Source organism: Manduca sexta, chromosome 23 (genome assembly GCF_014839805.1).
Source record: "Manduca sexta isolate Smith_Timp_Sample1 chromosome 23, JHU_Msex_v1.0, whole genome shotgun sequence".
Classification (NCBI taxonomy): Eukaryota; Metazoa; Arthropoda; class Insecta; order Lepidoptera; family Sphingidae; genus Manduca; species Manduca sexta.
This window is the reverse complement of record NC_051137.1, coordinates 1,223,989-1,250,594: the sequence shown is the minus strand read 5'-3', so window position 1 is coordinate 1,250,594 and position 26,606 is coordinate 1,223,989. Positions and strand designations below refer to the sequence as shown.

The following is a 26,606-nucleotide window of genomic DNA, read 5'->3' as shown; positions in this document are numbered from 1 at the left end:
GTTCGCCGGGTGTGGGAGGTAGGAGGGCTCTCTAAGGGCAAACGTTATTTGTGTGGAGTGCGATCGACTTGCTTATTGATAGTATTGCTTTTGTTATGTGTTTTATACAATTGCTGTTGTATAGCAGTGGCAAGTTTTAAAGGTCTAGGGTTCGATTTTTATGTCGGATTAAGTGATAGGGTTTTTTGCTCACTATGGATTCTGGAATTCTGGCAAATGGTAATAGGTTCGTCTCCAATTTTCATGGAACTAAGTATAGCTGATAAAATTTGGGTGTGACACCACTATTTACCTCTAAGAGATTACGCGTGATGCTACGTTATTTTACATAACTGGAAGCTGGACAGTCAGTTTTTAGGCTAGATTCTTGTAGAACAAATCGCTTCATCGGTTTTGTGGCAGCATATACCTAATAAGTCGTTGGGGAGTCCTGGGTATAATTCTTATATCTGGCGCCTTAGGTTTGTTAGGACTTGCCTGGGACAGGAGTCTCTATTGAGAATTAATTCACGCAGTCCGAATTATGAAAACTGTGCTAATATCTATGCAAACTATTTGAGAAGTTTTAATTCCGAATTTTAAATTTGGAATAGTATAGGGCTTGAATTATGAAAACTAAGCTAAAATCTATGCTAAAGGCTTGGAAACTGTGTTGTTGAATTTGAATTTGGAATGGAAGGTTGGTTTGACCGTGAGTTCTAAGTATAACGCTATGATGTTTTGCTTGTCAGTGGCCACAATCATAAGTTATGGTTAAGGAACGGGGTTAAGTGTTGAAAAATAACATCGGTCGTGATACGGTGGTGGTGTAAACAAACCGATTTGTCCACTTCACAGTAAACAACGGATGAGCACGCCGAGCGTTTTATTTGTTTACCCCACTTTCGCATAAATTACTTTTTTTTCACCGATCGTGTTTTGTTTCGCGATTAGTTTTTGTTCGGTTATTTGATGTGTACATTTTATCTATAAATTGGGAACAGAACTGTATTGTGCAGATGTGGTGAATAGATGTTGGATGACAAGGTCCATAATAATCATACGACCAGGGTGGAGTAAATCGGTCTCTTTCTACTCTCTGAAAGTAGGAAAATACTCAAGCATTATAATATTATTATCATAAACTTAGATAAATTAAAAAAGTTAAAAAAAAAAAAACAAATAATTCTATATTTAAATTTTAAATTGTATTAAGTACTTCTTTGATTCGTTTTTATCGAATATTGGAATTTAAAAGTTTAATTTTCATTAAAGAAAACAGTATTTGCGATTTGCATCACAAATCTGTGTAGGTAACTTAAAAAACTAAGCAAAAAATTATAAAAGCAATACTCGTCACGCAATGACCCATCCAATTATCAAATAAAATCCATCACAAATAGTTTGGATGTGGCGCGGCCGCGTGTCCGTTCGCCTCTCCGCCACCTTCCGCCCCCTCCGCCCGTCCGCCAACTCCGCCGTCCGCCCGTCCGCCCAACCGCCCCGGCTATATTTAGGCGGGGTGGCTCACTCACGCACCGGAAGTCGCGCGTTCAGCCTTACTTGTTTCGTGTTTGTATAGAAACACGAGATTTGTTGTCTATTTATTCACGATATTTTTGTTTCTGGAACGTGTTTTATGTTTAAGGAAATTGTTTTTCAATGGGTGGGTTTGGGGTGGATTTTTAATGTTGTATTGATAACTGATTTATTCGTCAATGCAATTATTAACTTTGGCAACGCGTGTATAATTTTTTTATATATATTTAAATGAAACATAACGTATAATTTTTAAGTTATTTAATTCTAATTAACAATAAATAGTTATATAAATAATGATAACGTAAGTAAACACACCAATATTCACACACACACACACAGGTCTAATCTCACATTAAGATACAAGGCTTGTATATTTCAACTACGTCTGACTTCCACTCCAACAGTTCTCAGACCCACACCAAATATTTGCGGATCATAATAACATTTGTCCGAGGAGCGAACTGTAGTCTTGCGTTTTGAAGTCAGCTGATTACTTTCCGAACTCTGTCATTGGCCATACAAGAAAATACAGAAGTGAGGAATAATATGATTACAATGACGATCTTATTGGATGTAGGTTTCTCATATGTGAGAGTCCGCCTGAGTAGGTACCACTGCATATATATATTTGCTGCTAAGCAACAGTGTAGTCACTGTTGTGTTCCGGTTTGAAGGACATTGTAGCCAGTGTAACTACTGGACATAATAAGACTTAACATCTCATATCTCAGGATAACCAGCGCAGCAGAATACCAAACAATATTTTGTAATTTAAGAATGGTGTTCCTGCTGTTTATGGGCGGTCGTATCGCTTACCAACAGGCGAACGGCAAGCTCATTTCGTCATTCAAAGCAATAAAGAAGAAAAAACGATGATCATGAGTTAATCCTTGTGGTAAAGTGAACATGCGGAAACCTACACATTTATTACAACTAGCTTTAATAACACAAAATCCCTTCCCATTCATACGTACCATTAATATCTTAAGCAAGTTCTCAGAAGTAATGAAGTAATCACTACGATATGTGCGAAGGCCCACGTATGACTCAGATGTGATTCAGTTCACTTTCGGCGCCTCAGGGTTTTACCAATATACCCAGTAATGGCCATTTTACATATATTTTTGGTAACTTTTAACACTACATAAACACTTCTCACATTTGTCGCATCTTTCGTTGCATACTTCATCTATACTATTATATAAAGCTGAAGAGTTTGTTTGTTTGTTTGTTTGTTTGTTTGTTTGTTTGAACGCGCTAATCTTAGGAACTACTGGTCCAAACTGAAAAATTCTTTTGCGTTGGATAGCCCTATGTTCGTGGAGTGCTATAGGCTATATATCATCACGCTATACCCAATAGGAGCGGAGCAGTAATCAGGAACTATCGGTCCGAACTGAAAAATTCTTTTGCGTTGGATAGCCCTTTGTTCGTGGAGTGCTATAGGCTATATATCATCACGCTATACCCAATAGGAGCGGAGCAGTAACGGCTAATCTCAGAAACTAGGAGTTTGAACTGAATAATTATTTTTGTGTTGGATAGCCCTTTGTTCCTGGAATGCTATAGGCTATATATATCATCACGCTATGCCCAATAGGAGCGGAGCAGTAATCGCTAATCTCAGGAACTACCGGTTCGAACTGAAAAAATATTTTTGTGTTGGATAGCCCTTTGTTCCTGGAGTGCTATAGGTTATATATCGTCACGCTATGACCAATAGGAGCGGAGCAGTAATGAAACATGATGCAAAAACGGGGACAATTTATTAGTTTTGAGAGCTTCTGTTGCGTGGGCTGCGTAAACGGTTAAAGTTATGCCACAATAATGTATGACGGGATTGTTCCTCTTAAAAGTTCTACAAAAATATATCATAAAACAAAGTCCCCCGCTGCATCGGTCTGCCCGAACGTGTTAAACTTAAAAACTACCCAACGTATTAGGATAAAATTTGGTATGGAGACAGTTTGAGACCCTGGGAAGAACATAGGCTCCCGGGAAAATATATAGCGTGACTTTTATAACGGAAAACTTTAGCCCGAAAAACTTTATAACGCGGGCGGAGCCGCGGGCAAAAGCTAGTTTTTGATATGGGGGGAGGGCGGGTCTTCCTACGGTGCTTTGGGCTGCCCATAATGCGCTGTAAGGACAAACGGAGGAAGGGAGAGGGTCTTCCTAAGGTGCTTGGAGTTGGCCATAATGCGCTGAAGAGCCATAGCGGAGTTTTATGCGCACGATTCGAAGTGCTAGAACCAGGGTATAATTCGCTACATACACCTGGATTGATACTACAGTCTTATAGGAAATCGATGACTGCGGCGTCACTGCGTTTGGTAAAGTGAGATTCTCGAAGATAGAATGCATTTCCTCAAACTTCATTATTTTCTTTTTGGTGAAATAAAAGAGAATGGTTACGTAAAGTTCTAAAAAGTCTTATTTAAAAATAAAAACGATTTAATCAGGTATGAAAACCGGAATAATACTAATGTGAACGAACTCTTGGTCGTCTTAATTGCGCGTAATTATTTTAAGTAAAAGCAGAACGCATGTTGTAATGAGTTGACTTTATCGTCACGGCTTACATCACTTGCAAAGCTACCACGGTAATACTTTTACATCGAGACATAAGGATGTTAAGAATTACGGGTTATTTTAACTCTAGATTTGAAGTCTCGTATTGTCGAGTTGCGGGCGTTGATTTTCAACACAAATTGCAATTATTATGCATTATCGGAAAAAATAACTCCGGTAATTCTGTCGCATCTGTAAGACATTATATATACTTACAGGATATTTAGACTACACTAAAAATACGGCCCAGGCAGTACCCTGGTACCGAAATCTTCCAATTAACATGAATGTAAGGCGCAATTTCAAGTAAATTAGTGTACGGCTATTTGATTATTCGTGTAATTGGGGACCGGCGTCACGCACCGGCGTGCGGCGCTGCGTTAGGGTGCATTGGGGTTAAATTTTAGAGTATATCATCGGGTTATTATTGGATATATGAATGGGGAGGTCTTGGGTTCGATTGTTAGGTCTGAAATTAAAATTAGATAAAATACATGAATTTTCTAGGATTTTAATTTGTCTCCATTAGTATGGTCTCCGCTACTATAATTGGACGTTTAGAACATTTATCTATACTATTTTCGCGTCTGCTTAATCTATACTAATATATAAAACTAAAGAGTTTGAACTCACTAATCTCAGGAAGTACTAAACCGATTTTGATAATTTCTCACTAATAGAACCTATATTACTCCTTAGTGCTAAAGGCTATTTTTTATTTCGGGAAAATATTTATCCCAGAACAACTTCATCACGACGGTAGAGTCGCAAAAGCTAGTTTGGAGATTAAAGAATTAACTTATATTTGATTAACTAAGTCCTGAATATGATTCCCACTTAAAAATTGTTTATTGATTCGCTAAACACATATGATTTTTAAAAGCATTGGAATCCGACAACGCTCTTACGTTTCACGTCATAGAACTTTAATAAGCTGCGTGATGAGGGTGTACATCTATCTATCCCTTTGGGGATACAGCCGTGAGCTTATGTGTTTACTTATCTGATATTTTACCGTAAAGTAACAACTATTGGCAGAAAAATGAGAAACGGACTTTTCCTGAGTGAAAATTGTTGTAAGCTCTTTTTCTTAATTTCCAAAAATTACAGAATAGTTTGGCTCCCGTGAAGTCGCTTATATCTTTTTAACTATACAGGAAAGCACTTTTTCATATAATATTCCTAACATGGTAATAGACTATAGAACATTATAGATCAATTATACTTAACCTATGGCCCATCGAGCTTTCCATGTGGCCCAACTCCAAAAATAAAAACTAATTCCAACAGGCCGGCATAATTGTGTTGATCATCGAGGAGTAATCATCTACATTCTATCGAACCCCATCATCAGCTGCAGTGGGGCCATTTACTCGTGTCCATATAAATACCAAAAAAAAATGATTTTCAACATCGCTTCAGTTGTACTAACCCTGTAAGAATAAATAAGTGGATTGCAAATACTTCTTAATAAATTACATAAAACATAAGATTTAAATTACATATTTTAAAATCTGGTAGTTTAATAAATATAGGCGGCCTAAGGCGTTATAACCAAGACGTCTTTGTGGCTCCTATAAAAAAAGTGGGTACGTCTATTCTAGTTGTATGTACTAAAGTACCCCTGCCAATGGTTGTTAACAAGTCGCGCGCCCAATTAGCACAGAGTCGCGTGACGAGTGCTGGACGCACGCTTCCACGTCGAAGTAACCGTATCGCACTAGCCCATTCATACGTTTATACAAAAGTGGAAGAGGAGGCCGGTAGGCTGATAGTGAGCATCACAAATTAATTTGTATCAACTAATATATATTAAAATTAAACTACTTTTCGGATTTTATCGCGTTTTATATTTTATTTTTCTCCCGACGTTTCGAAGACTTTGCAGTCTTCATGGTCACGGGGGGGACTGAGGTGTTGTTCATCCGTAAAGTCAAAGTTACAATATCTACCTATATTTTACAATTATACAACTTTTTAAATTTAAGCTGTTGGTGGTCCGATCTACGCAATAACTAGTACGGACTTAAAAATATTATGCAGTACTGCACTGCGCGCGTCGGACTAAGATATTTTTTTATTGCAATACAAACTCCTTAAATATTGGCGACCCGTTCAGAACTATGAATTACAAAATACAGCGCGGAACTCAACTGCGCTCATCATTATGAACTATGAGATGTTAAGTCTCAAATGTCTGAAATTACGCCGAATACAATGTTTTCTAAAGCCGAATACAATAGTTAACTCTGCTTATCGGCAGGACATAGACATTGCGGTGGTGTTTACTCAAACGGACTTTTGCGTACGAGTGACCTAATACTTGCCTGCGCTCGGTATGATTCTTAAAAAAATATATAGCCAATTTTATTACCCTCCAAAAGTTGTTGTACTGACTTCTCAATAAAAGAATCATTTAAATCGGATCAGCCGTATCAAAATAAGTTCAGAGAACCCCAGAAATTTAACATTTGCGACTAATCTATAAGCTTAGAAAAAAGCTTTTTTTTCGAAATCACAGATATACACACTTTATATCTATAGATACTCTATTTTTATAATTAATTTATTATAACACAACTTGTTTTATTCCTGTAAATTGAATTACAACATAATCATACATTCTACAACTTTCCATACAAACATCCTAACACAACCTAAGTACACTCGCGCAATAAAGTGCGTGCAATAACTCTAGGTGTCCGCGGGATGAGCCCTGATTAGTGACGGTCAGGTGGGCGCGCGCGGGCCGGCGGGTGGCTGCCGGGGGGCGGGGGAGTCGCCCCACACCACGCCGCACCCCCGCGACCCTAACTACTCCGCACTGTTTATTGCAGGGGGGCGATCGCCTCAACTTAAGTATTGATTCGCGCGAAACGTGATTTGTACTCATCTAGAGGTTAGCCGACGATTCATTGCTTGCATTTTCGAATTGGACCACATCCATCGCCGGTTATGTTTGGAGAGATGACGACGGGTTTCATGCTGAACCGGTAATGTATATTGTAGTAAAATAAGAGTCGCGGTTCGTTCCGGTTCCACGTCCTTTTTCAACGGAGGTGTTTACGCGCGAACCGCGGTCAATAGGCCCCCGGCCGCGCCTACGGTGTCTTCGCGTAATGCTCTATGTCACGACATCTAGCGACTTATTGCCGGCCCGCTGTTTTATTTAGTAAGTGCCCGCTAGGACGGGAATTAATTGACTTTGATGTGGTACTTTGTGACTCAGCTGGATTTTAGAAAGTAAAAGTTGGCTTCGCTTTTATTGTAATGTTTATTCACTTGAATTTGAATGACGAGACGTGTGCGTGTGGTGAGTATGCTTGATGCAACACCGGATAATTGAAGGATAAAGTACTTCACTGATCTCGGCATTTTAAGAGATTATATAGCATTACTAGCTTTTGCTTGAAGCTATGGTCGCGTGAAAGACTTTTGGGATAAAAGTCCCGCTATATTTTTACGGGATGAAAAGTAGACTATGTTCTTCCCAAAATCTTAAACTATTTCCATACCAAATTCTATCAAAGAGACAAGTTCAGACAGAAGGATACGTGAAATTTTGATTTATATTATGTAAGTATAATCCATACTGCACGGACTACCATCTCTTTCCAAAGGTATATTGTACAACGAAGTATCTACTTGAACAATATTTTATGGCAGAAATACATTAGTATTTAGAGATACAATCCCAGAGAGATTCTCGCAAAGAGTTGCCTAAACATTTACCATATATACAGTAAAGGTATATCAAGGTAGGAAGATCATAACAAATAAATTAAGTCACGTTTCATAAGCAGTATCTAAGTTCAGAGTCCACCTAGTTGGTACCAATGTCTTGAGAAAACTGACGGAAAATAGTAGTTTGCTGACACACAAAAGTACCTTCCTAATATATTTTTTTTGCTTCAACACCTTCCTGGTCCTTTGGATGTTTTTTATGTTTAGATACAGAATCAGCTAATCATCAAGGCTATAAATTAAGTGTGGTAAAAAATACAAATTTTTCAATAGTTCCATCAAGATCTGTTCAGTGATTTCAATACCAGCCGCAGGCTGTCCACTGCTGAACATGGATCTCCCCCAAAGATTTCCAGCTATTGAAAGCCGCCCGCATCCTCCTGCGATTTTTATTAGTTCATTCAGTGGTGTAGCCGAAGGTAACAGAGGGACAGTTACTTTTACATATTAGTATTTATTACAAACACAGGTTATTATTTTTGTTACATTATAATCGTACCATAAATGCTCTCTGCCCACATTTTTCTAGAATATAGACATATTGATTCACATTTTTATGAATCAAACGATTTTACACATAGAAAACCGGTTATCCAAATACTTTTAGGACGTTGACATGGTGACGTCGCGGCGCAGAGCCTCTAGACTTGTCTGTGGATATAATAAAAAATAATTTAATTCGTGGGGCGGGTAAACTATGAAAGAATATAATTTTGCAATAAATAGGCTCAATAAATTATAGTTTGCAGTTAAATTGTACGTTATGGAAATAATGTTATTAACTTAATTTGATTTGTGCAATGATTATGCAAGAACTTTGATATATCAAGATTACAATGTTCAAAGACTGTCTTATTCCTGGTTAATGGATAATGCATCTAATGTATTAAACAGTACGACATAATATCTAACGTCTCAGGGCAGTGCCATGCAGTGTTTATTTCTGCTTCCACGCAGTAATATGCAAAGATTGTTGTGTTCCGGGTTAATGTATAATGCACCCAATGCACTAAGCAGTATAACATAATATCGAACGCCTCAGGTCAGTGCCATGCAGTGTTGTTCTTTATTAGGCGAAAAAGAATCATAGAGGTATACTCTAATGCTTTGATATCTGGCTGACGATATATCGAGATCTATTCACTGTAGTGAATAGCTATGTATAGAATCATCATCGCAGTAAACGCCCACGCTGAAAGATCATTTCATCATTCACAATTATACAATTTGAGCTATAAAACTTGGAAACTGGTAATGTGCCGGCACCGTTACCGAGCGTCCACATTAACGTGAGATATGCATCCGGGCACATTATTGTACCTCTAATTATATACAATTAGTACAAATTGATTATTTATCACTGACCGGTTTGGTATGGATTTCCAATTGCTTTTGCTGGGGTTTTATGAGATATGATTGGCGCTGTCGGGTTCCTTCCTGTGTCGGGTAATATCGAGGGTTTCTTCCAACAGCTAGAGTATTTTTCAGTATAGTCTGTTCAGAACGAGAACGTGGGACTTAAGGTCGCTTCTGTGCTTAATTACCTCTTTTGTTTAATTCTAGTATGTTTCTATACAAAAATCCCTAAAAACAACACGCAAGATCATTTGTAACAAAGCGATACATGACAATGAGTTTAATATTTACCAAATGGCGGGGAAGGGTTGCTTTGTAAAAATCGAAAGTTAGTTCACTTTTCGGCCACGACGGTTCTCTTTTTGAACAGACTATAGGATATAACTAGATATACTGTCATTGCGGTCAAAATATACAAAAGAAATGGAGTTATATTCATAGCCTTCTCTCGTTTTATGTGTAAATAATGGTGGTTGGTATTGGCTAAGGTTCCATATAACCCGATTCCCACCGGCTTCTCTTTATGTAGAATTTCTGTAGAATCTAATTATCATCAGAACGATTTGCATCGCATTTATGTATATTAGTAACTATATGTTGTGTCGAGTTCCTTTTCGGAAAATTTCACCACTCGCCATTGGTGGTTGGTATAACCGGAAAAAAACTTTTTTTTTGCTTTAAATGACCAGACGAGCCCGCCATTCGCCTGATGGTAAGCGGAACGACCGCCCATAAATAGTAGAAACACCATTCAACACCGTGAATTACAAAGTATCGTTTGGTATTCTACTGCGCTCGCCATCCTGAGACATGAGATGTTAAGTCTCACTATGTCCAGTTATACTGGCTACAATGTCCTTCTAACAGGAACACATCAGTGACTATACACTGCTGCTTGGTGGCCGAATTAGACATTGTGCTAGTACCTACCCAGGCAGACTCTTAAATATGAGAGACCTACCACCAGTAAAACCTGTACTACCCCACAGATTTTTACCGCAAAGAAAATTCAAGAATTCAGCACTAAATCAAATTCAATTAGTGGAAACGGTGTTATTCCGTGGGGGAGTAGGCCGGGCGGAGGGTGGACTGGGTGGGGGGGAGCAAATGAAAAATGGCGCAATTAGCCTCGTAGACAGTGAAAAACAAGTGCACTCGATCTGCCGGCCGACATCGACGGAGCGTTAACGTTACGATACCGTGGAATAAGGATTTTTGTTGGGATTGTCGGTTGAAAAACAAATGCTGAGTGTTATTTTTAATTTAAGGATGGCCAGTAATAGGTTAAAAAAAAAAAATATTCTTTATTTAAAAATTAATTTTGAAGGTGGCCAGTAATACACTATAATAAAAAAAATCCACATTTAAAAATTAATTTGAATTATGGCCTGTTCTTCTTTAATGTTCCTTTGATAAGCGACTCCAATAATGTGACTGTGTTTTTTTATTATAGACATCTTATTTATATAGTCTCTTCTTGTCCCTGACCGCTATCTTAATCCAAGAATCGGCGTACAACGGATTTTAAGAATGCATGGCCGTTTGCTGACGTCACCGTCCTCTCCAATCCAAACCCGAGTAAGTGTATTAGAAACCCAAACAAACATTGACAGAAATGAAATTCGAACCTAGGACCTCCCAGTCTAGAGCTTATATATCCACTAGACCAAGGACATAAAACAGCAGTATAATAATTATTATAACAATATATACCTTCTAGACATACTTGTAGTTTACCCAATATTTACCAAACAACAAAATTGTTGGTTGTTTTCCCGAGAAACGTTCCGAGGGTCATTCCTCTATCCAGAAGGGCTTTAACTTCGAGGTTGCAGATAACAATCACGACTTCAATTACTTTGATATGGCTGTTTTAACCTCACCATAAATCGGCACGAAGGACGCATTCAACTCGGCATTAGTAAGTCTTAGAATCGGTTCTGATTTATTTGTTTACAAAAATATTGATAAGTATATTTGTAAGTAATCTATGTAGTACATATCAATGTTTTTATGTTTGTCCTCTATGCGTTCCGAAACCATTTGTCAGATTGTGATGAAACTTTTGTAGGGTGCACTGGCGCTGTTCGCAAGGGTTCTTGGCCTGAAAAAAATGTATAAATGATATATTTTGTTTTTAATGAGAATTTTTTCACTAAGCTTGGATATTATTTTGACTCTTTATTTCTTTATAGGTACTTTATATGCATACCAACTTATGGGTGCAGCTAGTAGAATATAAAATTACGTTATTCTAGAACGTAATCTGTATGTTACATTTTATTTACATCCAATCCAAGCATAGTAACTATGCCTGCAATCTAATGACAAGGTTAGGTCCAACTAACCGGTAATTAGTAAGTATTGTCACCTAACCAATAAAGACAGACCTTTGAGAATGACAGAGGTAGCTGCTGAAAACTATAGACAGAGAGAACTAAACCCTCGCCAGACGTCAATCGAATAATCGCAATAAAGTGCGAGAGAGAAAAAGCAAGCGTGCGGCCGGTAGTTATTTCCGAGAGAAGGCGGATTGACACAGAAATGAGACGGATATTGGCAGCTTCATCAGTTTGTCTCTTTCTATAGCGTGGTCATAAATTACCAGCAATCTTCTCAGGAGTTTCGAGTAGTGTGTGTTTATCGATAATACTAAACAAATATAAAAATATATCAAACTAATGATGTTAGTACTAATACCTACTTATTAGAAACTAATCCATCTGGTGTCTGTACATCTCACTAAATATTACAATAGTTAGCCCAAATTGATCACTCGTTATCGGGCAAGTCAATCAATCTTTAATTTCGCCTGCAATAAATCAATAAATCCGCCATTAATTTCGCGTACCGCACGCTCTTGGAGGCTGCTAAATAATGGATCGCCATCAGGTTTCATTAGCGGCTCTCGAGGGCGCCACTGGCGGCGCGGCGCGGCGGCCCGGCGCCGACGACAGCGCGCGATCAATAACCAACGACAACACCCGAAGCGCGACGGGAACGGCCGAGTGCGTCCGAACAACTCCGAACGGCCCCGAGCGCGCCACACATGACAAATGTCACCGTGATACGAGCCTGCAGTCTTCAGGCCTCGCTGAAAAACGTGGAAATTCAGCAGAAAAGTGGATTTAATTGTAAATTGTGAACTATATTCGTTGTGTGAACGTTGCAAACAGTGTGTTCGATTAGTGTACGCGTACACAACATTTGTATATCGCGTGAGTATTTGACAGTTCATTGTTGGGGGTAGGTCGAGTATTTGTTCCAACATTGTTGTCATTCGAATTAGTTTATGGCTTTGTAAACTGTCGTAAAGAAGTTGTTCAAGCTTATGTTAAGTGTGTATGTAATTTTGATATAATTTCTGTGCCTTAATTTGAAATTGCCGACTGTTTGATATGCCCATAAGGTACAATAACGTGTTTATATTTAAAGAGGCTGTAGAACTAAGTGGAAGTGATAAATATACAGTATCCTATCCTTGAAAACGTTTTGCAGTGAAAAATCGATATACATTTATTAATAAAGTGCAAAGTAAGGCTAAGAAAAGATATTAATAAGATTACAGGGACGTCGCCACTGCGCATGACCAACAATGAGCTGCTTTGCGTCATACATGTTTTCCTTCATAATTTCCTATAAGCCAATTTTGTATTCTATTTTTAAAAATATATCTGATCATTAACAATTTAGTTTAGTCCTACATGTTTGATACACGGACGTATAAATTATCGAATGTATTGGTATGTAAACAATGTCGTATTTACCTAGAGAGGTACTTTCTACATGTATTTTTTTATCTAGGTAGCCAAGTATTAAGTACCAAGTTACTGCAGCGGCCTATTTCGGAGCACTTCTGATGACCTTGACCGATTTTCATAAAAGCCTGCGGGAGGCGCTGCAGTTGCGCCAGCGGCCAGCATAACTTGGCCCGCGCGGATGCTGGCCGCCTTCCCTCGCACACCTGTTTATAAGAGCGAGAGGGGGTGCCGAGAGTTCACCTTGTTTGGCCACTATGAGATGCTGTGTTATGGCAGATGAAAGCTCTCAGCGGGTGTGAAAAGGATGGGGTCGTGTTGATGTGTTACTTGCTTTTAATTTATTTTTATGGCTATGGAATTATGATTTTTTAATCCGCCAAAGAGACTGCGCTGCATGAGCATTTTAGTTTAATGTGGGCTAACAAGTATGTCCGTTTGATGTCGAGAGATCGTATTAGATTAAAGGTTTTCAGGGATATGGACAAAGAATAAAAAGTTTGAACGTCTTTTATATAAGACGGTATTAAGTACGAATCTGGGTAAGAAATGAGTGTTAAAAGTTATGTTTAGGGGACGTTGGACGCGAAATAACAATTAGAATTCACGTTTTTGAGATGGTAATACTAATGTTAATCCAGCTCAACAATTGTATAGAAAACTTAAATTAATTACCAGTTGCAGTATAGAAAGAAAACGTAGTTGTATTAAGCGACTGCGCTGCTATGGTCTCGGAATCGAACACCGAGTCGAGCAGTGATATCGGGTATCAGCTCGGAGACTGGAATTTATGCACGATATGGCGATAAGCTCGCTTCCTATCACATCATGGGATGTACAGACAGCTGAAAGGATTATGATGATATTTGGCACATGAATAGACCAGGCACTGAATTAGCACGTAGAGTACATTTTATCATCATGTATTATCATAAATTCAAAGGTTTATAAAGGGTAGTAGGGTAGGTGAACCAGTTGCGCCTCAGCCTTCGAGGATTAAAGATGTGTGTCTCTCTGTGTGAGAGTGTATAAAAGTCTATAAAATTGGAAATATACACTTTTTTTAAACTTTATTAAAGGATTTTCGTCGTAACTTCATGACCATGCCGCTCCGTACGTCCACTTTTACTGTGTTCACTCACTTTTCACGATGTCCAAATATTTCTTTAATAAAACCCTAGCCCCTTCTGACGCAACCCCTTCTGACGCAAGAACTTACAAAAAACTATTTATAATATAATAATAATATGAGCCCTGTATTATGTATTGTCCCATTGCTGGGCACATTAGGCCTTATTAGGCCTTAGTCCACCACGCTGGCCTAGTGCGGATTGGTAGACTTCACACACCTTCGAAATTGGTATAGAGAACTTCTCAGGCATGCAGATTTCCTCACAATATTTTCCTTCAAAGTTAATGCAAGCGTAATTTACAAAGAATACACATATAATTATTTTAGAAAAATCAGAGGTGTGTGCCCTTGGGATTTGAACCTGCGGACATTCGTCTCGGCAGTCAGTTCCACACTCAACTAGGCTATCGCCGCTTTATCCGGTATTATTTATAATACCCTCGTTGAAACCTAAATGATGTCCTTGCTTGCATTAAATAGAACTAAGGAGATATAACGTGATCTACTTAATCGCGACGTCATCGTTGTATCATTCTAAATAGCTACCTTCAAAATGTCAAAACACGCAAGCAGATTGCTCTCCAAACATTTTATATAATGTCCTTGCTCTTCAATTCTTTATGATTAATCTTGTTTTCGGATTTGACTAATAATCAAATGTCTCATTTAATTAAATTACGAAGAATTATTGAGAACTAGCTTTTATTCGCGGATTCGGCCGCGTGAGAGTTTTTAGGGATAAAAATCCCGCTATATATTTTCCCGAGATAGAAAGTAGCCTATGTCCTTCTCAGGGTCTCAAACTGTTCTATATCAAATTTCATCGAAATCCGTGGGGTATTTTTGAGTTTATTGCGTTAAGACAGACGGACAGATGCGGCGGGGGACTATGTTTTATAATACATTTTTTAGATTTTTTTAAGAGCAGGAATTCAGTCATACATATTTGTTGCGTAACAGTAACCATTTACGTAGCGCAGGCGACGGAAGCTCCAAAAGGTATCAATTTTTTCCGTTTTTGCAACATTTTTAAATGATACTCCGCTTATTAGTCATAGTGTGTTGTTATATATCCTATAGCGTCCCTCGATGATTGGGCTGTCCAACACTAAAAGAATTTTTCAATTCGAACCATTATTTCCTCAAATTAGCGCATCCAAACAGAAAAACTGTTCAGCTTTTTATATTAGTATAGATTAAATCATTTGGTAAATGAGACAAATTAATTGTTTTTTTTGGTCGGCAAACGGTGTATTTTTCTTTTACAATATATATCTTTGTCTGTCTACTTAGGAATGCTGGCTGGTTAATTACCTATTTATCTATTACTAGTTGTTACCTGCGGCTCCGTCCGCGTGAAAAAGTTTTTCCGTGATATAAACTTTCACCGGATAAAAAGTAGTTTATAGAACTAAGGAGTAATACAGCTTTCTCTTAGTGCCAATTTATATCAAAATCGGTTTAGTAGCTCCTGAGATTAGCGCGTTCAAACAAATAGATAAGCTTTAGCTTTATAATATTAGTATAGACTAAAAAAGTAAGAAATATTAAGCAACGTTGCTTATCACGGGAGATAAAATTCGCTGAATTTTGTTTATAGCGTCATAAGCATTTTCTATTAGATAGTGCAATGCGCAACGGCATGATCGCTTACAAAAAGCGTGAGTCGAGAGAGCGAAGCGTTTTTGCTGCGCCAGTGGTCAAGTGAAGCGAGCTTGCTGCGGCACTTTAGATCGCCTTCTGTGGACGTGGAGTACGAATTATCATCGTCATACATAGCATTTATTTTAGTGACTGCATTTAATAATGTTAGAATCTGTATACTTTAGTATAATAATATCAGCCCTGTATTATATACTTGCCCACTGCTGAGCACGGGCATCCTCTACTACTGAGAGGGATTAGGCCTTAGTCCACCACGCTGGCCTAGTGCGGATTGGTAGACTTCACACACCTTCGAAATTCCTATAGAGAACTTCTCAGACGTGCAGGTTTGCTCACGATGTTTTCCTTCACCGTTAAAGCGAACGATAAATTCACAAAGAATACACACATGATTTTTTATAAAAGTCAGAGGTGTGTGCCCTTGGGATTTGAACCTGCGGACATTCGTCTTGACAGTCCGTCAAGTCACCATCATATATAGCATTTATTTTAGTGACTGCATTCAATAATGTTAGAATCTGTATACTTTAGTATTTTAAGTATATTTTTTTAAACGGGCATGGCTAAGTTATTCCACTACACGTGATGGTATGTAGAATAAATACCAGAATGTAGACTGTTCATGATTATTCCTCGCCAGTTGGCATAATTATGCCGGCTTGCTTGAAATCAGACACACGGATTGGTCACGACACACTTATGTGAGCCGCTGTGGCGGATTTTACATTTTTTAAGGTGTAAAACACAAAGACACGGTGTACAGAGGTCGCTATCCGGGCGGATACAAAAATAATTTACCAGCATATTAGAAAGTCTTGAGTGTATTTTTACTATGTAGATATGTGGCGTCTTTTCTATCTCCTAAGCGATTTTTGTTAACGGTCAAATAGCACATTAAACCTACTAGGATGTAAAAGTATTGCACATAAAAAACTTGACATTTAAGTGAATACTTATCGAAGTGATCCAATAAACCGACAATGAATGCAAAGTTATGTATCGGTCATACGGTGTCATCAGATTGTGATAATTTCATTAGTATGTATTAGATTTTATATCCTCGTAATATTTATTTAATTGGTAATAAGGAATATATTAAACTGTGTTATAGATTATTTACTTGGAATTGGAAATTTCCGTCGTTTTTATAATTTACTAGCTTTTGCTCGCGGCTTCGCCCGCGTGAAGGAGTTTTCCGGGATAAAAGTTCCACGATATATTTTCCCGGGATTGTAGCCTATAACCTTCCCAGGGTCTTATACTATCTCTATACCACATTTTGCTTTCTTATACCACGTCTTAAAGACGGACATAAGACGGACATAAGATAAAAATCCTAAGTCCGTCTCCTAGTTCTAAGCTACCTCTCCACCAATTTACAGCCAAATCGGTTCAGCCGTTCTTGAGTTATAAATAGTGTAACTAACACCACTTTCTTTTATATATATAGATTGAGTGTGTGCTGGTCATTTTTTTGGTTGCGCGGATAATGATTTACCATGACCGCTCTACCTTGGTGGGGAGAGGAGAGGGGTGGCATAATGACTAATATTGAGTTTGTCTGCCTTACGAACGACGTTGAGTCGTTGGAGAGTTGGTAATCGTCGGGTCGAGTCCCTAACAATACCACCACCACAATACCACTTAAAACTCTAGTGTGGTCATGGTGCATTAGGGACGGCTGCAGATTGTTATGATGTGTTTAAGTTGCCCGCAACAACTCTTAGACGGCGCTAGACTGGGTCAAAAGACTCTCGTCTACGTCTAGCAGGAATGTAGGTAGGATTTCATACTAAGCCAAAAACTTGAATGCTCATTTATAATTATTAATTAGAATGCTGAGTATATTAGAAACATGTTATGTTATATGGCGTTAACATATTCAAAACTAAGATGGTTTTTAGACCGGACGGTAGACCGATCAGGAATAAGAAGAAGAACTGGCCCGCTTTTAGCATTTATCTACACCTGCTTACAAACATACGCAATGTAGTTGTCACTTATTCTTATATCTACTTACTTTATTAAAAACTAAATACAAAATAATATAAAGAGCTCTTTGTATTGTGCATTAGTTTTAAAAAGATCGAAAGCATTATAAAGTAAAAAAGCTAATATTTATTTACTGTATTAACATAAACTATACACTTGTTTCGGATTTTATCTAGTTAAAATGACACGTGACCTCAAGAGAAGACATCAGACAACTTTCAAACCTGCGACCTTTGCTGCGCGTGCGCACGGCCTAGCAATGTTTATATAAGTGTTTTTCATAATTTACTTTCTTTTTCTAATCGCGTGAAAGTATTGAAATATAACAAGTATGTTTAACAGTTAGTTTATACGTCTGAGCAGTACCGTATGTAAATTAGTATCGGATTTCAATAATGTATACATAATTTTTATATAAAATACATTTGCTTTTTCTATGATATACTGTTATTATTGGAATCTGGTGAATCATTTAGACGGTTTAAGTTTTTAATTTTATTTGCCGCGTTTTCTTTCTTTGCGACAGCCCTGTATATCAGCAGATTTTTTTTTGGACTTGATGATCTGAGATCGTAGCCAACACGTATTTATACAAACGTTTATGCAAAAAAAAAACAAAAATATGTATTGGAATGACGTATCTGATCAACAAACTTATTACTAAGATGAAGCGTAAACAATTGAAGATAGACACCTTTTCTACGGCCCCTGATGCAGGTTTGTCACATACGTTGGTAAAGTTTAAAATTCTTGGAATAAAATCTTTGGAGCAGATGCTTAACAAACATTATTAATGTATGTATATTGATAGACTTGATAATTACGTGTTTTTATCTGTGCAAATTTATGAAATCGTTCGAATTTTAAAATCAATAAAAGCGGGTAAATGTTGTCTATGGTAATGATAAAAAGATTACCCTGTTTATAAACTGCCAGTACGTAGAAAACTAGATTCTAATACAAACATAAAAAAAATGTCTAAATAATTAATAAACGAATACGAAAATATGTGTATATTATAATCGATTAACATTAGATAGCAAACAACTATAATATATTATACTTTAAATATAATACCGTATATAATTCTATTTGATTCCTTGGGTTTTTTCCTTAATCATTGTTTTATTCAATTGAGTATTTGTCCTGTTATAATGAGGCAAAGGAACTAATTCTATTCGGTTTAGAGCGAGGTTGCAATAAAATTAGCTTATCATTTTTGTAAAATCAAATATTGATGTATAATTTATTAAATTCAGTACTTTAACATTTAGATAAATGTCATGTACAATAATATTTGTATTCATTGAGGTTTGATAATCTGAACAATTATCTGTAGAATCGTCATTTTTTATTAATTTATTATTGAGACGCGATTAATCGATTATGTAGATGCCTAGATTTTATTTGGGTCATTCTCTTGGATCGCGGTCAAATAATTTTGATGTTTGATACCCAAACATTTGTTTAGGAATGTTGTAGGTCTGAAATTAATTCATTATGTAGTAGAAGTCAATTTTAAGCAGTATTATTATATTTTCCAACTCACAGTTATTGTATTTACTAAAGTTTCCTTTATATTTTTAATTTCATTAAAGCGACATCTAGCGGCACTTGGACTAACTACCGTTCCCTGTTGCAGCACGGCGGGTGTGCCGTGAGGGGTATGCGCCGGCGGCGCTGAGGCATGAGCGGGGCGCGCGCCCCCGAATCCCGCGACCAACCGCGCCATCCCCACCGTAATCACCCCCAGGTAACCTACCACTATTATGTACAAAAAAGTTAAAGCATATGTGATACATTTTATAGCTCAGGGTATCCTATTTTAGGTACAAGCGCAGCTTGATAACCTTATCTTATTATAATATTATTAATTATAACATAAATTTTATCGAATTCCAAATCTAGAAATACTAAATAAATTAATATATATTTGTATTCTTCTCGATACTTAAATAAAATAACGCTTATTTCACCTTAGATGGCAATTTTAAATCCGATTCCAAACCGCTCAGTGTTTTTCGTGTCACTGGCGACGAATATCGCGTTCATGTAAACAGTTACTTATCTCTCAGTTAAGCGTATTTAAATGGCTTTTGAAACACGTCTCTGACGCGAGCGTAATTAAAATTTGTTTTAAAAAAATCGAACATTAAAGTTTCTTGAACATTGTAAGATTATTAAATTTATATAAAATGCAGTAAAAGTAATTTTGATTAGAATATGACTTAATTCTAAGAAAATAAATACGTTTTCTTGAAATTCGACATAGTTATGGGAAATTAAAATTAAAAATTACTTAACGACATTATTTAATCAGCATTAAGAAGTATATCAAATATTTCATTGATTTACCTTAAGCAAGTCATTTTAATTAACGGAATAAAAACATTATGCACAATGTCTTTTATCTAAGTAACCTTGGATTAGTATGGGTCATACTGCCTTCTATACCATGTCTAGAGTTTAAACTACAATTTAAAGTTATTGCGAGTTCCGGACATTACCACTTCATAAGCCTCAATTTAATCTATTATAATACCTTAATTACGGTGTTAGAATGATAAAAGACTGAGTTCTTCGAATAGTTTTAACTTTTGATTTCTTAAGTTTACGCGAATGTTAGAAATTTAAATTAAACTATTTTACGAATTTTATTGTTGGGAGAAAAGTAAAATATTAAAACCGCGATAAAATTCGTAAAATAGTTTAATTTAAAAGTTTTAACTTCTTTCAAGCGGTCAGTAACCTCCATTCCAACTTCCAAAGGATCAAGTAGAGCATTCGAAATAATACTCGTGGAAGTGGGTGTAAGACGCTCGTTGAAATCTTTTCATTAGTCAAATTATTTTAAATAATAATAACCATTCCCTCCATTTGGTAAGAAGCTTTGATGCCGCACGGCGCCATAACCGGATAATTGATGTTACAATTTCAAGGAAAATATATTTCTTTAAAAACACTTGATTTGACATTAAAGATCACGTATAATAAGTTCACGTATAAGTTTTTTTCATTATTTTAATATAAATAACCCGTTTTAATAAGTAATTTAAGCTATGTTTGTCACTGTGCATCATCGAAGATGTGTTAGTAATGGGAAGCTTTAGACAAAATAATGATGAGTTGATTTAGATTAGACTTATCCTCTCTACAATTTTTCTTCCTTATTAAAGGCATCTTATGGCCGTTTTCAATAAACTATAATGTCAATAAATAAATTAAAATAAGCCATTTTTTGGCCTGTAAGTGTTTTAGCTATCGGTATGGATTCGCGATAGATCGAAAAAGCGATCGGGATCGTTTTAAAAAATTCGGATAGTCTACTGGAGGGTGTTAAGTTTGAATAACAGATCAAGATTTTTTTCATATAACACAATTTTGCTAGACTTATACCCCTTATAGTTGTTTGATCCAACGGTGGGTGGAAAAAATTGTGTTGAATTGTTTCTTGTTTTTCCAACTTGATTTTAAATGCTACGCCAACTACGACAAACTACGATTTGGGCAGGTGAAATAGTTAATGTAAATAAGTATTTATTTATTATTAGTTCTCCAAAAAAGATGACACAAGATTTAATTACTGGATAACATAAAGTTATTGTACAAAGCAATGTGCATCTTAAGTCTAAGGAGACAGCATTTTTTTTTGATTTCGCCAGCTTCCCTTTATGTAGAATCTAATTATCATTAGAACGATTTGCCGACCACATTCTTGCATATTAGTATCTATATGTTGTGTCGGGTTCCGTTTCCGAAAATTTTACCCTTCCCCATTGCAGCATACATTACTTAAAAAAATATCAATAAATGAATTTAATAAAAATTCAAGTTGTAGGCAGTCAGCAAACAATGACATGTTTTTAAATTAAAAAAAGAACTTTATCGTGTTTAGTTAATATTTTTCCTGTTTCTTTAACATTATTTCCTGCGTCTTTCTACTAAATATTCGCCTCTAGGTAATTTATTCTGTTCCTAATATTGATCTACATAAATTTCAATAATTATAGATATGTCTTGACATTGGCAAGGTGGCTTACTGGGCTTAACCGCTTGTTAACGAGGAGTCGCGTGTTCAATTCCCGCTTTTAGACAAATGTTTGCGAGCAATTAATTATTCCGCTTTTATATAATTATTGTGAATTTACCAATTGTTTTAACCAAATTGTGTTTTTTTTCTCGAGCACTGTTAATTAAAGTGCCCTCACTGCACTTTATGGCTAGCGAAATGGGGTATCGACTCAGATGATTATCCCTCGCCAGTCGACACAATTATACCGGCCTGTTTGTGAAAATAAATAACTGTTGATTAGCAGTTTTGTTAACTAATTGGGTCTCAAATCCTTTCAGCGAGTGCCTGTTTTAAGAATTCGCCTATTAAATATTAGTCATAGTAGTCCGTAAATGTATCGCATTCTAGGATCAGCCTGTGTATATCCGGTTCCAAGGGGCCGGCATAATTGTGTCGACTGCCGAGGGGTAATCATCTCTCGTTAGTCGGCATTCTATTGGACTTCAATCCACTTACCTTCAGGTGCATAGCAGTCACTTTGTTGTGTACGTATAATAAAGAGGCACTAAATTTCGTACCACATAACTTTTTGCTTTATTAAGACATTGTAGTCGTTTAAGGAAATAAATTATGACATATAAATATTTATCAAGTATCTAACGCGCACTTGTGATCTGAAAATAAGCAGGAAATTCCATATTGAATTTATAATTATTTTCCTTAAAACAATATATTGGTTTATCTAAAATTAATTTTGAGCAATCTAATTCGCTAATTCGAGTTAGCGGACACTTATCTCTATTGTATAAATATATTAGAGTAGTTTTGTTCGCGTCTACGTAAAACTATGTTCTAGGGATAAAAAAAAAGTTGTCAAGTTCAGGCAATAGGGGGCGAATTACGGTGTCAAATAGCGGAACCTCGCCCCCCCCTCAGCTATTGCGAAACACAGATATAACAAAATTTCGATAGAAATCAAACATCAGAAGTAAAGTCATTTGGAAAGCTCCAGGGAATATATAACTTCCGATTAATTAAATTAAATCACTGGTTTTAGAGATAAGCGTATTTTAATGAAAAAAAAATATATCTTTAGATTTTATTTTACGTTCAAAGGCTATTGATCGTTATTTAATACCACACATAACTTTAGAATCATATCTTGAACTGCACGGCTCAAAGCCGACCTACACTGAAGCAATTAAATCGATATCTAAAATTAAAAATCCCTATTAGTGTGTACAATAACGGAAAAATATCGATTATCGATAAAAAAACACACGATTAAAAACTGTCGGCACGAGTGACCCCGCAAAAAAGGCACGGAAATTACAGAGAACGCCATATAAATCGTGGTTCCGTTTGTTTTTAATTAACAAATAAACCGATATACAATTGGCATGATATTTGCCAAAACAAGTCAATGTGTGCGGTTATTATACGAACGATTCGCGTCACCCACTACAGCTTAAGGGGATGATTAATATTTTAAATTCGTTATTTTATTTGTTGGCCTTAATAAATAATGGCTGATCCAGGAATTTAGTTTAGAATATATTTTAAAATTTGAAAGTATACTTAAGCAGATCCCGCGCACTTTATTCTGTAAAACTTCATATCTCTCCCTATTGTTTAAAATTTTGAATTACAATACATCGCTATCTTAACAATTAAGATGAGTCCCAAAATGTACTAAATATTATGTCCTTCAAACCGATACTAAACAATTCTTCTGAAACATTGCATATACGCAGAAATAAACACAGCAGTGAGATAGAAGCAGTTGACCAATGAAATAAAACTACATGGATCTTTATTTATGTTTTATGTCAGAGAAAAACGATTTTATTTATAGTTTAGATTTAAGCCTATTAATCACGTGATCCATTCATCCACTCACTGTTAATCCAAAATAAGTCCGTCATACAATCTAAAAACTATGTAAATAATGCAAGAACTTGCCCTTAACAACACATTACGTCCATCGAAGCAATCAAACTATTTCTTTGAACACGCGAATTTCATGTAATTTATCCGAATGGCGCATTAACGAGCGCTATGCGTGAATAAAAACAGTACCGTTTGTACTTTGTGTTAATTGTTCGACTATTAGCATATTACTAAATATTAAGGTTGTTTATAAAGGAATATGGCCGTTGAATCTGTGTGATAAATATATTCAGTAAAAATATACATAGCTAGCTTATTTCCGCCGCCTAGTCCACATGATAAAGTTTTCCTGGGAAAAAAGTAGCCTATATAATCAGGAGTAATGCTTCCTTCAATTAAAAAATTCAAAACCAGTTCAAGAGATTAGGGGACAAACAAATATACTCACTAACTTTTAATCTTTATAATATTAGTATAGATTTGATTTTTATGGACGTAGTGTTAAACAGTTTTATCGTAATAATTTCTTACGTTTACGCGAAAGTTACATTAGAAAACGTTTTTTGGCTGCGACGTGACGTTTTAAAGACAAACAGCCTTCATGGTCTCGAAGTGGACTAAAAATTCGGGAGGAAAAATTAAGAGTACTGTGACGACATCCGTAGAATTTTATTGTGATATTATGTTATTTAATTACTGGAATGTCGATGAGATGTTGCTGGATTCGGTTCCTTGGTGGGGCAATGAGTTTTTTGTATGGAAGCAATGATTAATTTTCGTTCTTGATAAGGATCTAGCCCTGCTATCAATCACATTATGACCTTAGCGAATCTTGAGTTGGTTACAGCGTTGTTTACGTCGCTGTCTGACCTTTGTCAGAAAGATGTGTCATATTGTATATGTATATACGTTTTGTTATTGTAAATGGAACTAGCAATATAAAATATCAAACAAGTTATAATCATTGTTGAAAAACTATTAGACCGGTCTTTCCAATTTTTAACAATTATTAAATTACCTTTCATAAATTTTCAATTCTGTTACTGTCACAAATACACAAAATTGAAAGTATTTGATACATTGGTTTTAATTAGATATCGATGTTAATCAAAACAACCAAAACGCCCAGTAATATTTTAAATGGCATTTCCATATTTATGATATTTATTTTATAATGATATATTCCTTATAACGGTTGAATAGAGTCGCTAATTTCTTATAAAATCGTTTTTTGACATCGATATAATCGATAAATCATAACATGTCGCTGCCTGATTACACATCACTATTTTAATAAGTTGTTTCATATAATTATAGTGTTGCATTACTAATGTCAGCGGGTCCAACTGCGACGAATTTATTTACATAACGCCTATCCATACATTTTGAATTTTATGCCGTTTTTGCTTGAGTTTCTATTAGTGAAATCCAGATCGAAATGTACCCAGTTACTATGCGATGCACACGAATAAACACTAAATTGTATGTATTTCAAAAAGCAGCCACTTTTAATATTTTTACAGCAAATAATAATGCTATCAAACCTTATTTGACCTACCAGTTTCCAATTTACGTTAAATCAATTTGAACTCTATTACAAATACAAAAGTAGGTTTTCTATACAACCATCTATAGGTGATTTTCTTTCTCATTATTATCATAGTATTGCAATACACAAAGAAGTGTCATCGGTCATGGTTATACTAATTTCACCAAACACCGTGTTTTTCCTCAAGTAATTCACAATGTCCCTCTCCCTCCGCCGGCGCCCTCCGCACCTCCCTTCCCCTCCTCACTCTGGTGGGCGTGTCGTGCGCCGGCGCACGTTCCGTGAATCCTACAAGGCCGTCTGACCCACTGATGTGTTTTGCCGAATGCCGAATGCCGGCAATATGCCTGTACAGTTAGATGTCTAACGAATTGTTTTTTTGTCTCTTTATATTAAATATTAATGCGATTATATTTGGGTCTACTGCCAATGATACATTTTTTATCGGATTTAGGTTGTAATAACGCGATAAAGAATTAATTATTTTCAATTTGTATTTTTTAATTCGTATATTTATCGCTTTTTAAGTTTGTTTTTAAGTATGAATTTCACACATATCTGTTGCATACTGCTTTCGTAGTTATGAATATTTAGGGGCCTCGACATGAGTCAAGATTATTTATAAAGCTGTCAATTTATATATTAATTAATGACTACATCTTGCTCGCAGCTCTGTTTGTGTGTGTATTCCCAGTAATATAATTGATATATGCCCTGAATTACATGGCGATGTCAACTTTTACGAGTAAATATTTTTAGAATCGATTAGGTAATTCCGAAGATTTCTTTGCACAAATGAATTCCCACGTTATAAATACAATAATATTTATAGCACATATTATTTACGTAAATTAGTATTATATATGTAAAGTATGTTTCAAATATATTAATAATACCTATTTATAATTAACAAGACAAACAAATTTGTTTTTGTAAGAGAGGTCATGGCATCTCAAACGTAAAATTTAATTATAATAACTAGTAATGTCTAAGATTACTTCTAGATCAATTATGCTGAAAGCGATGGTATAGCATCAATAATTATACGCAAATCGATGATATAAAACCATACTATTTGGTATTTTACACATATATATACATAAGAATCAGTTGCTATAATATGTATGTATGTAAGTGCATCACTTGAGAACGGCTCGAGCGGTTTAACTGATTACTTTTTTGTTGTGTTCCAATTATCGGGACAGGGTTTGTAACAAAGACTATTTTTGAGAAGTCAACGGGAAAATCTGAAAAGTTGTCAATTTGGGTGATATTTTTGTATGAAAATATTTTTTTGTACATCTTCGAAATCACCTTATCGATTCCATTTTTTTTTTATTAGATTTTAATTAGTTGTTTTTGAGACGCAAAAGATGATACGTAGTTTACATAAAATGCCATCAATTTAGAAGGAGA

The 26,606-nt window shown here is 36.0% G+C and overlaps 1 protein-coding gene across 6 annotated transcripts in view; it reads left to right on the top strand.

Annotated features, from left to right (window-relative positions):
- Positions 1-12,226: 12,226 nt before the first annotated feature.
- The window catches only part of LOC115443413 (voltage-dependent L-type calcium channel subunit beta-2), a 186,368-nt gene continuing 171,988 nt past the window's right edge, over positions 12,227-26,606 (top strand). For all 6 annotated transcript variants that reach the window (XM_037441688.1, XM_037441689.1, XM_037441687.1 and 3 more), the window contains exons 1-2: positions 12,227-12,410; positions 19,382-19,492. In XM_037441688.1, the coding sequence (XP_037297585.1) occupies positions 19,427-19,492 (66 nt within the window). In that variant the 5' untranslated portion in view covers positions 12,227-12,410; positions 19,382-19,426. The remainder of the gene's footprint in view (positions 12,411-19,381; positions 19,493-26,606) is intronic.